Source organism: Halichoerus grypus, chromosome 11 (genome assembly GCF_964656455.1).
Source record: "Halichoerus grypus chromosome 11, mHalGry1.hap1.1, whole genome shotgun sequence".
NCBI classification, from domain to species: Eukaryota; Metazoa; Chordata; class Mammalia; order Carnivora; family Phocidae; genus Halichoerus; species Halichoerus grypus.
In genome coordinates, this window is record NC_135722.1 from 38,764,314 (window position 1) to 38,777,105 (window position 12,792).

A 12,792-nucleotide genomic window follows, 5' to 3' on the forward strand; every position below is an offset into this window, starting at 1 on the left:
GTCCCGAACGCTGCTCCCAGGCCCGTCATCCCCTGCAGACTACTTTTCTTCCTGTTTCATTCATTCACTCAGTAAGTGTTTCCTGAGCATCTACTATGTGCCAGGAGCTGTGGTAGGTACTCTGGATAATGAGGATGACATACAACAAGGTAGACCTGCTTTTTGCCCTTTGTGCTGGGTCCTGGGGACAATAATGTACGATAGCAGGTACACGTGAACTCCCTCAGGTTCCTCGTCCTCCCTCTCAAATGTTCTGCATCTCCTAACTGCATTCTCTTTACCTTCCTTTCTCAGGAGTAACTCCTTTCTCCTTTTCAGGTTAACCCATCATCTCTGACCTTGACCTCATCCCCTCCTTTTGACTAATTAGTTAAAAAATAAATTATTTCAACCATTTGTTCATTTAAGTCTTGAGGTTCTATTATGTACCAGATACTTTGCTTAGTGCCAGATATTTAAAGCTAAATAAGGCAGAAATTGTTACAGCCTAGGATGGAAGATTGGGACCAAGAAAACAAAACAAAAACAAAACGGTAACAGAAAAATGTAAAGCAAGAAGTGAAAAAGAACATCCTACATATTAGTAATAGGAAGGAAAGAATAGGAACGGTAGGCAACTCCGAGCAGCCAGAGAAGGCCTCTCTGAAGAGAGATTTCACATGAGACACACAGGATGAGAAGGAAGCAGCCATGGGAAGAGCAGATGGATCCAGTGTTCTAGGCAAACACACTGTGGCAAATTAGAGCTTGACTTTTTGGTGGGACTGAGGGAAGACTGGCTGGAGAGCCGTGGAGGTGTGATATAATGAAGGAGCACGTGATATCATGAAGGCAATTGAGAGCATCTTTCAAGAAAGCGGGATAAGGCAGGTGTGCTGAACGTCGCTCAGAGGCCTACTGGGACAAGGAGGGATATGTCACTTGTTTGGGGCAACACGGAGGTCCTTGGTGGACAAGAGTTGCTTTGCTGGAGTGCTGGGGATGGGCCAGGCTGGAGCGGATTCAGGTGTGAGTCAGAAGGGAGGAATCGTGTAGATGGGTGGCTCTTTCAACAAGTCAGACTGGTAGGAGGAAGAGGACAAGGTGCGAGAGTTGAGTGAGGGGGGCTGAGTCCGGGTGTCGGATGTGGTCATTTCCCGGGGAAGCCGTTGATGAGTGCCTGGACCGTGAGAGGCGGAGCGCCTCCAATGATGCGCAGGACGTGGTGCCTGTCCTTAAACACGGCGGGCATCTCCCGATTGATTGTAAGTGCTCTCCTGGCCATTTGCCCCTAGCGCCGGAGGTTCGGGGAGAGAGAGGCCCCCTGCTGAAGCTCTTGGCCTTGTAGAGCACACCCCAGGTCCTGGAGGCAGACCATCCGCCTGCGGTCCTGGCTCTGCTCCCATTCCGTGTGCCACCCCGGACATGGTCCTAATCGTGTCCCTCTCCAGCTGAGAACTGCAAAGACTCTGTGGCTTACATCAAATAAGGTCCATACAGTATAGAGCACAGTTTGGCATCTACAAACAAAGAAAATGGCAGCTACTCTAATTAATTCATATACGCCAGCCATCCACACCCCAGCAGAGCGGGGATTGCCTCCAGTGTGTGCCTCAGTGGAGGCTCTTACTAAATGGCGTTGTGTCTACGTACATATCTGGCTTCCTCTCTAGAACATTAGACCTTGTCAAAAGAAAAGTCATGTAGAAAATAGAATGAAAGTATTTTATGATTTTGTTTGGATGTGAGTTATAGGAGTTATGTTAGGCTTGAAATCTATCAGGGGAGCCAACACATTAAAGGAACAGAGGGGATGAGGTGAAGATGAGCCAGCAGGTGCGAATGAAAGCTCTGTGAGAGCCCCAAACTCTGTCCCAGAATGTAGTGCTGGGGCTACTAGGAAGGTTGTTTGAGGAAGTAGAACTTTTTTCGGGATCTGAGTTCAAGGACAGTAGGAATAAAGATGAGAGAAACTAATGTGAGAGCCATTCCTCAGGTAGGACCAAAAGGAACTGATTAAAAATGTCATCAGGGGGACGCCTGGGTGGCTCAGTCAGTTAAGCGTCTGCCTTCGGCTCGGGTCATGATCCCAGGGTCCTGGGATCGAGCCCCGCATCGGGCTCCCTGCTCAGCGGGAAGCCTGTTTCTCCCTCTCCCACTCCCCCTGCTTGTGTTCCCTCTCTCGCTGTGTCTCTCTCTGTCAAATACATAAATAAAATCTTTTAAAAAAATATAAAAATGTCAGCAGGGACAGGGGCTGGTGTTGGGGAGGCCAAGACATCAGATGCTAGAACCCCTGGGATTAGGCTTCCCAAAGACTAATGGAGAGGGGCCACTGAGGGACAAGGCGCAGAGGCAGAGAAGGGGACAGGACACAGGTGACTGGGCAGTGAAGAGATGGGGACACAGAGAAGTCTAGAAATAGCAACAAAACACTTGGAGAGGCCTCAGCATGCTGAGAGTAAGAGGCGGAGACAGTGTGAGAGGTCTTATCTGCCATGCTGTGGATACCAAAGGGGAGAGCCTATGCAGACCCCAGGACGCCCTGGCAGATTGGAGACCCCGTTATTGGTGAGGGGCCAGTCAGGAGACAGAAACCAGGCAGTAATTTGGAGGGGGTGGTTAACATAAAGAATTATTATATAGTTGCAGAAGATTGGCTATTATGGGATAAAAACGAAGGATAATTCAGGACGGACCCTCACAAGGCTGACATTAAGGTCTTGTTAGAAAGTGTGTGGCCATGGTCCTTTGCCTGGCAGAAAAAGTTTGCTGGGTGCCACAAGTCAAAGTTGATGAACAAGAAGGTCCCCACTGAGGTGACAACAAAACTCGCCAGATGTTGCTGATGTCACTAAGCCACCATTTCCTGACATGTTTTGTTCCAAGGAGCTTTTGTAGAGCAGTGCAAATAAGGTGGAGAAAAACTGCCTTGGACCCATTCCTCAGATGGCAGGGACAGAAATTGGTTTTCATTGGATTTGGAAGTGCTGAGAAAACAACAGAAGATCAAGGTAGCAGTGGCCGGAACTGGATGCCACAGTCCTGTCCTCCCACGGCTGGGTCCCCTGCCCCCAGGGACAGAGACCACTAAGAACCAAAACAAAGGGAACCAGACGCTGAGGACAGAGAAGGTAACAGGACCCCACGGATGACAGTGAGGGGCCTGGACACAGAAGGACCTGGAAATAGCACTAGTGCAACCAGAGGGGCCTGGACAGGGGAGCGGGTCTGATCGGGGAGGGGTGGCTGCGGGGCGTCTGTCCTGTGTCATGCTGAGGTGGTCCCCCTACACCCAAACCTGGGGGCCCGGATTCACCCGCACGCGTGTGTCCATCCATCTCCCCTGGGGAACAAACGAGCAGTCCTTACACCCAAGAGTGAGTAACACACATTTTTCAACAGTGAATCTCTTCAAGCATTTATTAGACATCTATTAGGTGCCCTCCACCAGCCTCTGGGGACAGAGAACTCAGTGACTGACGTCCCTGCCCTAGGGGACTCACAGCCCAACTCCTGAGGGCAGAACAAAGAGGAAGCTCAGTACTTGTCAGGCAGGCCAGGGGGTCGGAAGTGGTTGGGGTCTTTGCCACTCCGGCCCCATTCATTGGCAGCCTGGTCAGCCTTTGAGTCCTCCACTCCGTGGCCGCTGTCTCCATACTTAAAAAAGTCTGTGACTCTCTGAGATCTCTCTCTGGCATCACTGGTTGGAGGAAAGCAGGTAACAGATTAATCAGGGGCTGATGAACAACACCTCCACCCTTCCTATCTCTCCTCTTTCCAAGAAACTAATGAATCTACAAGAGGCCAAGTTTAGAGACGCTAAAACACTGATCATTTCTGGGTACGGCCCAACTCAGCCTGGCAGATCCCCTTGTGCTGGGTAACCAGCACCCATGGGGGAGGGTGGAAATCACAGCTTGGCATGCTCAGCTCACCCCATCCCTCCATCCCCAGGGGCTATGTTACCTGATCACTCTAGCAGCCCAGGCACCCCCAGGGCCCCTTTGTGCGGCATCATAGTTCCCCCGGGCATGGAAGTATTTGTCGGAATTTTTGTAATTGGCTTCTCTCATGTCAGAGTAAGCTCTCAGCATGTCTCTAGTCCCTGGAAAGGAAAGAAAATGAAAGTGATCATCTCTTGGCAAAATAGAGAAAAGTTTTCCTCCCAATGATTCTAAGATTTCAGCCTTTTGACAAAAACCTTTGAGATAATACTGGCTGAGATACATATTCCTTTACTTTTCACTCCCCTGGGTTAATGTTAGGAGAATCACACCGGGTGCAAGTTTGATTCTCTTTGTTTCCATTCTAAGTACTGTCGCTACTTGGTTTTTGGCTGTGTGTGATGTGTATGAACAAGAGGGGGATGGTCTTTAAGGGACGCTTCGTTGTGCAATGAACCTCTACCTGGAAAGGGCAGGGAACCCTCTGACTGGGGCGTGAGGACAAAGGCAAAGCTGAGGGAGGCTGCTGACCCAGAGGGCTCCCAACCTAGTCAAGGGGAGCGATTCAGCGCTGTGGGCAGCGTGAAGACAACTCAGTTCTGTGTACATCCGAATGTCTGGGGCATGTGTGGCACCAGGAGACTGTCAGAACTCAATCATCAGGTGATAAAGGTGAATTCCCCCAAGAGAGCTTCACAGAAACGGGGTCATCAAATGCAGAAAAAGGGCAACTACCCCCAGCTCTAAAGTTCAGCGTTCTCCCCAGTAAACTGAAGAATATTGCCCTCCACACAGTGGTTATGCAGACAAACTTAGAAAATACACCTATAACTTCTAGAAGGTTGTAGGTGCTCACTATGCTATCACTTCTCTGGGCCTTAGGAAGGCTGGGACAAAAACAGTAAAGGGACTAAGCTCAGAAGATCAGAGAGTTCCTGATTGAAGGAATCTGATCAGGTACAATAAGATGAAGACTTTCAAAAAGTAACTTAATAAGCAAAAGAGAAAAATCTACTGTCAAGTTGTAATCCTAGTTTAATATCCATGCGATCCCTTATCTCCATTTTATGTATTTATTATTTCTGGTGTTTAGAAAGAGCATTCTTACTGTACTTACTCCCTCCAAGTTACAGATTTAAATAGATGGCTGGAGGCCCCTTGCTTAGGAAGTCCTTCCAAAATGCCTGACATACTGGTCCCTTGTGGGGGCAAAACTGGAGGCAGTGGTTCCCAAGCTGGAGTGGGCACAAAAAGCCACTGGGGTGCTTGGTAAAGGCCAGATTTCAGGCTCAGCCCCGAAATGATGATTCAGCAGAAGGGGGGTGTGTGCACCCGGCATCTGCATTTCACAAAGCACCCCAAACCCCAGGCGATTCTCATGCACACGGTCCTAGAACAACCCTTTGAAAAACCTTGACCTAAAAATGGAAACACATTTGTAGTGGTGCCTGTGAGAATTTAGAAAGGATTGGCAGCAAACTCTTAAAACAGTAATCAGTAACTCTCACAGAAAAAGAAAAAGAAAAAGAAATGACTTTGTGAAATACACAAATCTTGCCGCTGAGTCTGACTACTGAGGCGCATGTCTCTTGCTCTCCTGCCCAGCCAGGTCTCAGGCCCGCAGAACCACCATCACGGAATCCTTGTGCCTTTTATTGCGGGGAGAGGAGCTCTGCAGAGTGGCCTTCCGCCTCTCCCACAGCCTGACTATCTGCCATTTACTCAGATAAACAAGAGGGTTGTGTGTTCCCAAACCCCGCAGTGGGCCATGCGCTCTCTGCTCTGGGAGGCAGGACAGTCCTGTCCTAGCAAAGTCTGGGGAGCTCCACCACTGGGGTAAACCCTGCTCTGCTTGAGGACTTTGTCAGACTCTTCATCTCTTTGTGCCTCGGGTTCTCTGTTAAGGGATGATGGTGCCTACATCGCAGGATTACAGATTAAAACCTGAGGATAAAAACCAGTTCATTCATCCACGTAAAGCTCTTAGAACAGTGCCTAGCACGGGCCAAGCTCCGTTAATCTTGGATGGGATGACTAAGTGCACAAGTTTGAGGCACCCCTTCCTGGCTGCCTGAGACCCAGCCATGAGCTGTCCCTGACTTCCCACTAGGCGGCACTCGAGTCCCACTTGTGAGAAGGGAACAGGCACCCTGGACCCCACATCTATCTCTTCCTGCTCCTGCTGCAAGTTGAGGCCCAAACTTTATGTGACCTCCAGCCTGGGGATCCCCATGGAAGAGTGCGCTGCCGCCCAGAAAAGCCAGGGGTGGAAGGATAGGACACATGTGGTTTAAGGGGAAAAACCACACGTAGTAAGTAAGCCCTAGAGACCTAAGGCACAGTATAATGAGCACCAAACAATATTGTATCATAATCATCAAACGTGCTATAGCCTAGAACTTAAGTATTTCAATGACTAAAAGGAAAGAGAAATTATGTAACATGGTAGAGGTGCTAATTATAGCTATAATGGCAATCAGATTAAATATATGAATGTATCAAATTAACATGACATACACCTTAAATATATATGATGTTATATGTCAGATATAGTTCAGTTAAAAAATAAATGAATAGAAAGCCTGGGAAACTGCTATCTTGAAAACCATGCTTCTTCGCGTCCCACTTGCGGCCTTTGCCCTGTGTGGATGTGGCCTCTGCTCTGGGGAATCCTGGAGGGAGGCCAGCTGCGGCCTCCCCCTGACCCCCATGCTTTGGGCCTTACCTTGACCAGCTTCCCTGAGGAAGTCTAACCACCTATGGCTGCTGACGCCCAGGACCAGGGAGCACAAGAGGATGCCCAGGAAAAGCTTCATCCTGCTGCAGAGCCAAAGAGACACACAAAGATGATAGGTGTTTAGTTTTGGTTTGGATTGGTTTTTTCGGGGAGTAATGTTGACCCGTTCTTGTATTCCAAAACTAAGCCACACTCAATAGTATCTATATCTGGAGACCTACACACACATACACACACACACACATATGTGTACATATATACCCGTGTATGTACATATATGTGTATGTATGTATATGTAGAAAGAAGTAGACAGTGCGTATACATATATTAGGCAGGTGATACGTAGATACTTAGAATTCCAGAGGGTCCATGTGTCCATTTCCACTTGCCTCAGTGGAATCCCAGTATGAGAGACTGCACTGCGCTTCTAATAGAAACCACTTTCCCTTTCAGGCATCACCCGTGAGCCCTGACACCCACCATACAGAAAGCTTCCAAAGAGGCATCTGGGCATCTTGTGACCATACACCAGTCTGTCGAATGAGATGAGTGAAACAGTGCACAAAGCTTTGCAGAATGCCTGCTCTAGCCATCCCTGAACTCTCACCGAGGAAGTACACGACTAAATCCCAGTCCCAGAGAGTATTCACATCTGCTGAATCCTAATTGTCAGGCTAGGAGATGCAGGAAGGAAGCAGAGAGCTGGGACACAGCGCAGGAATGCCGTGGGGAACGGGAGTCTGCAAAGAGAAATCGTGTTGGAAAGTTCTAGTACCTCACCTTTGGCTGTTGCTTCCCAAGGAGGCTCCTGGCGAAGAGGAGCTGCCTGCCCCTCCTGCCTGCTAGGGGTGCCCACAGTATATATACTGACGCTTTGCTCGGGGAATGAACGGGAAGCCAGGTTTCAAGCAAAACACTGAGATTTGGGAAATTCCCCTTGGCCAGAACACAGCATCCAGAACATCGGGCTCTTTCTTCATGCCCATCTAATTTCCCAGGTTGTGCAATCTGGCAGCTTCTGGGAATTTGGCAAACGTGGGTTTTTCTGCCTGTTTTCAGTCTCACTCTTGGTGAGGAAAGGTTTCCTTCCACACACAGTAATGTATTGACAATGGGTGTGAAGAGTAATCAATATTAGAAAAGGGATTTGATTGTCTAAAGAATGAGAGTGTAGAAGGCCAATGGAAGAGCAGTCTCCATTGAAGGAAGAGATAAGGATAAGCTGGGACCCCAAGGAGCAGGAGAAGGACAGGAAGGACCAATAACCAGGAAAATAAAGCTTCCAGCACCCAGTGGGGTGGCCTGGACGCTGGAAAAGGGAGTCCTTCAGACTGGAGTGTATTCCTGATCAGTTGCTGGGGCAGCTCCTAATGGCAGGCTTTAATGGAGGACACGCTGGTCCAGGAACATTGAATTTCTTTGTAGACATTTGCTACAGTGTCACGGAGAAATGATACATCCTAAAAATGATCAGGAAATCGCCCACTGGCTGCTAATTTATGAGAATAGAAGATTCAGGAGAAAGTTGGATGCCCCGCAAGAGAGCTGGGAGGTTGCGAACATACAGAACAGCTGTTTCAGCTGGAAAAGCAGGACTGGGCTTTACTATGTGAGTTTAGGAGGATTATGGTGGGAAGAAATTGCATGCAGACGGTATCAGTGGGATGGAGGCCCTCGTCCACTCACCTACCCCTTCCCTGCCCCTGTTTGTGAAAGGGGAAGTTTAGAGGTCATCGGATTTCCCTGGAGAAGAGAGGATGGTGCGTGTGTGATGTGGCAGCAATGATGGGGGGTCCAGAGGATGACCTGGTCCGTGTCACAGTGGGGCCCCCGGCTGGAAGCCTAAGGAAGTAGGGCCAGGAAGGCCCAGCCCAGGGAGTGCTAGCTCAGGGGTATTGCCTGGGGTGCATCCTGGAGACAAGAAAAATGAGCAGGCATTTCAGATGCAAGACGAGTGCCTCCAGGGCTGATGCAAGCAAATCATGGAGACTGGACAGCCCAGAGGTTGGAAGAAGCTAAGTAGTAGCCAGGAAGGAGGTAGGACTCGTGCTCCACCGGGAACCCAGAGCAGAAGCAGGAGGCGGACTTCTGATTTGTCACAAGACTAGAGGAGTTATGGGTAGGACATTGCAAAGGGGAGGCTGACCCAGGATGAAGCCAATCAGGCAAGGATTCCACTAGTGGGAGGGAATCACTGTCTTAGGTTGGAGCCTGCCAGCACGAGGAGTGATGCCTCTTTTGGGTCTGGGTCTTATTTGAATACCTGTAGGTACAACGAGATGACAGGTGTAGGGCAGACAACTGTCAAAGGATCCCTCTGTCCCTGTGGTTCTTATCCAGGGCAATGCTGAGCAACATTTGGACATTCCCCACACAAATCATTCCCTGGGAGATGTGGGGTCACTGAGATCTGCCCAGTCTGGGACCCTGAGCTGCTTTGGCTCCCTTGGTCCTAGGAGTAGACATGTGGGGAGAAGGGCAGGTGTCAACCCTCCAAAGCCAGTGGTGACAGGGAGTTTGGGGGCTCCTTCCCAGGGGAGGCCATGTGATGCCCATCCCCCTCCTCCCAGGCTCCCCAGTGCAGAAATTCTGGGCCAGTGATCCCATCCTGTGACAATTCTTTTACTCCCTTGGGGCCATTCCGTGCTGGAAAGCTCTCCCCACTTTCAGACAGCATTCCAGTCATTCCCTTCTTTGATAGAAACATTACAGAGAGCGCGTGAAGACACTTTCTAGACCCACGAGGAACTCCTCACAGGGACCTGGGCAAGCAAGGCACGGTCTCTTCCTTTGTTCCGTCACGTAGTCTCTCTTTCTGGAAGAGACACTCAGCTCCCTGCAGGGCCAAGCTTAGAACAATAAACAGTAGGGACAGGGAGCTATTTCCCTTGTGTCTCCTGCCAAAGAAAGATGTTGGCAAGGTGGTATCAGATCTCCAGGCGTTGGAGAGATCTCCCGAAGTCTGCCATGAGTCGCTGTGTCCCGGATTCCAGAGACTGTGTCCGTTGGGCCTATTGTGCCAACTTTGTTAGTAGTGAGAAGCCCTTTCCCTCTCAGAAGTGACCTGGTTTACAGAAGACATGAGACGGTCCCCCTCCTCTAATAGCCCCGTGTGACCAGGCTGTGGAGAGGCCTCGGAGACCTCCCTTTTCTCTGTTACAATGAATTTAAGTGGATGAGAAGAACACCAAGGCTATGAAAAGCCAGAAACCAAAGTTGGAAAAGACGCCCCACAGGGTACTATGATCAAGCGAGGATGGGAGGCCTAGGGCCCAGACTCAGAGGGCCAGCAGAAAGAATGATCAACAGTTTCATGAATTTCAAATGAGAAGAATAACGTTACCTACCTGTGAGATTCGCATGTGTAAGAAAGAAAAATTTGGTCATTCAAATGATGCAAATATGTCTCATATATATTTGGTCTTTCACAGTGACTGCCTCCCACACCCTTGGAGTTTCCTAAGCGTTGACAGGGACAAAGGTGTCTTTAGCTGCGTTCAGAGGTGACTTTTGGACCTCACCTAAGGATGGGGGCTGATTGCCAGGAGGCCCAACCATGTGCTCAGAGGGACCTTTCACTCCCTCCTCCTGACCTCGAAGGACAGGTCAAGGATTGGAGGGTTGAATCAATCACCAATGGCCAATGATTTAAGTATTCCTTATGCAAGGAAGCCTCCATAAAAACCCTAAAGAACTGGGTTCAGAGACTTTCCAGGCTGGTAAACATACGGAGACTCAGGAGAGTGGTGAGCCTGAGAGGGCTGGGGGCCTGTGACCTTTCACCTTTCCCATACCTTGCCCTCTGTATCTCTTCATCTGGCTCTGGATTTGTATCCTCTTTTATATCCTTTATTAAACCGGTAACTATAAATAAGTGCTTCCGCGACTTCTGTGAGTGGTTCTAGCACATTAATCGAACCCAAGGAGGAGGTGGTCGGATCCTGCAATCTGCCTGGGATCGGTCAGAAGCACATAGAACAGCAGGGGCTTAGGATTGACATCTGACTGGCGGGACTGAAGGGGAAAGATAGTCTCATGGGACTGAATCCTTAACAAGTGGGATCTGTGCTACCTTTGCGTAGAGATGTCAGAAGTGAGTGGAAGTCTTGCACACTCTGCTTGGTGATGCGTGTGGGGGAACCCCGCACACCCTGGAACTGGGTCTGGGACCCTAAAACACTGCCTCATAGGGCGGTTGTCAGGATGGGGTAATTAAGGCCGAAAGGGGCTCCGGTCTGTTCTGAGCACTTGGAAAGTACTTAATACACTGAACTCTTCTGGCTTAGCCAAGACAACTCATAGTACTTTATACATTGCGGGAGACAGGAAGATTATTTAATAAATTGTTACGGAGGCCACACATCATGAACACTTTAATAAGTAAGATTTCCAAGCAGAGTTCTATGTTTAAAGATCCTGGTTTAGGGGCTCCTGGGTGGCTCAGTCGGTTGGGCATCTGCCTTCGGCTCAGGTCATGGTCGCGGGGTCCTGGATGGAGCCCCTTATTGGGCTCTCTGCTGGGCGGGGAGCCTGCTTCTCCCTCTCCCTCTGCCTGCAGTTCTGCCTATTGTGCTCTCTCTCTGTCAAATAAATCAATAAAATCTTTTAAAAATTAAAAACGAAATAAAGATCCCAGTTGAAATTTTCAAGACACAGCAACATTCTTTCACGTGTCTGAAAGTGTTCTTTCTGGGTGTCTCTGAAGATCCCTTTGTTAGAACTGTGGGCAGCACAGTGTTTGTGATGCAGAAAACAAGCTGGAGTGCTTGCAGCCGTGCAAGAGAGGAGGGAACATTCTCTCCTCACCTGGGCAGGACTCCGTCCCCAGCAGGTAGGAGGTCCTGCAGTTATCCTCAGCCTAAGCCCTGGAATTCTACTGGATAGCACTGGGAGAAAGAAGGTCTTGAGGACCTCAAAACATACCACGGGGAACAGAAAGGGCCAACATGGGTTCATGAGCAGTCAGAATATTGACCATGTCATCTTCTGCATCTAAAGGTCCCCACTGAGTTAAACAAAACTTTATCTGGATTTCAATCTGCTTGAGTTCCTTTTATTCTTACTCTTCACATTTCTCTTTTCAATATGAACTACTTGTTAAGTATCCAGTCGAGAACATTTGTGGGCATCTTTTGAGGCTACAATTCATGTACTATTTACAATATTGCTGGTTTTAAAAATAATTACTATATCCAGCATCATAAGAATACAATTTGTAAAACTTAAGTCAAGAAAATCTTAACAGAGTGTATCAGTGGAATAGACAAAATAATGTCCTCCACCAGAGATGTTCACGTCTTGCCTTTTTTTTAAGTTTTATATGATTCTTTGATAAACACTAATTTTTTTAATTTTATTTATTTATTTAAGTCATCTCTACACCCAACATGGGGCTCAAACTCACAATCCCAAGATCAAGAGTCCCATGCTCTACCAACAGAGCCAGCCAGGAACCCCTGATGAACACTAGTTCTTTGTTGTAGTTTCTTTTTCAATATCAAACTGTATTTTAAAGTGATCCTTTTCTCATTCATTCCGCTGATGATCCATTTCCATAACCTATTTGATGTATTTGCTCAAAGTACAGAGTATATCATATATGGCTTAGCTATCTTCACAAACACTGTGGGATATATACTTTCACTTTTCTCTCAAGCTGGAGAATTTTCCTTAACAGCTACCACTTTTGGAAAGAGTTAGAAGTTCTGTTTTGCCTCCCTATTTTTTCTTTCCTCCTGGGAAATCCTTGAAACGCTCAGCTTAGACTCACAGGTGTAGCTGCTAGTCTCTTCCCTGTGAACGTGGACTGTCCTGGGCGGGGGGGGGGGGGGGGTGCCCCAGCTGGCTCACAGGAGCTCAGGAGAGCCAATTGTTAAGGCATTGGTCATTGGAAATGAGCCACGGTGGGGCTCTTTACACCACGGAAACTGAAAACACGGTGAGTCAGGGCTTTAGTCTTTTCTTCCAGAGAGCCAGCTGTTAAACGTCTCCCAGCACGGGCCGGGGACGCCACCTTCTAATTCCAAGTTCCCCAGATCCTTTTCTTTGTGCCTCTGGACACAGACGAGCCAGGGCTCCAGGAATGGGAAGCTGCCACACATGCTCAGCTTCAGCACCAGACGGCTGCGT

General features: G+C 48.7%; 1 protein-coding gene across 1 annotated transcript; it reads right to left on the reverse strand.

Annotated features, from left to right (window-relative positions):
- Window positions 1–3,387: 3,387 nt before the first annotated feature.
- On the reverse strand, window positions 3,388–7,510 carry LOC118548327 (serum amyloid A-2 protein-like). The gene is made up of 4 exons (XM_036112156.2): window positions 7,444–7,510; window positions 6,652–6,746; window positions 3,949–4,087; window positions 3,388–3,682 (listed from the first exon to the last, which is right to left on the reverse strand). The coding sequence occupies exons 2-4, from the start codon at window positions 6,740–6,742 to the stop codon at window positions 3,520–3,522; spliced, it is 393 nt and encodes a 130-aa protein (XP_035968049.2). The 5' UTR covers window positions 6,743–6,746; window positions 7,444–7,510; the 3' UTR covers window positions 3,388–3,519.
- Window positions 7,511–12,792: the final 5,282 nt, after the last annotated feature.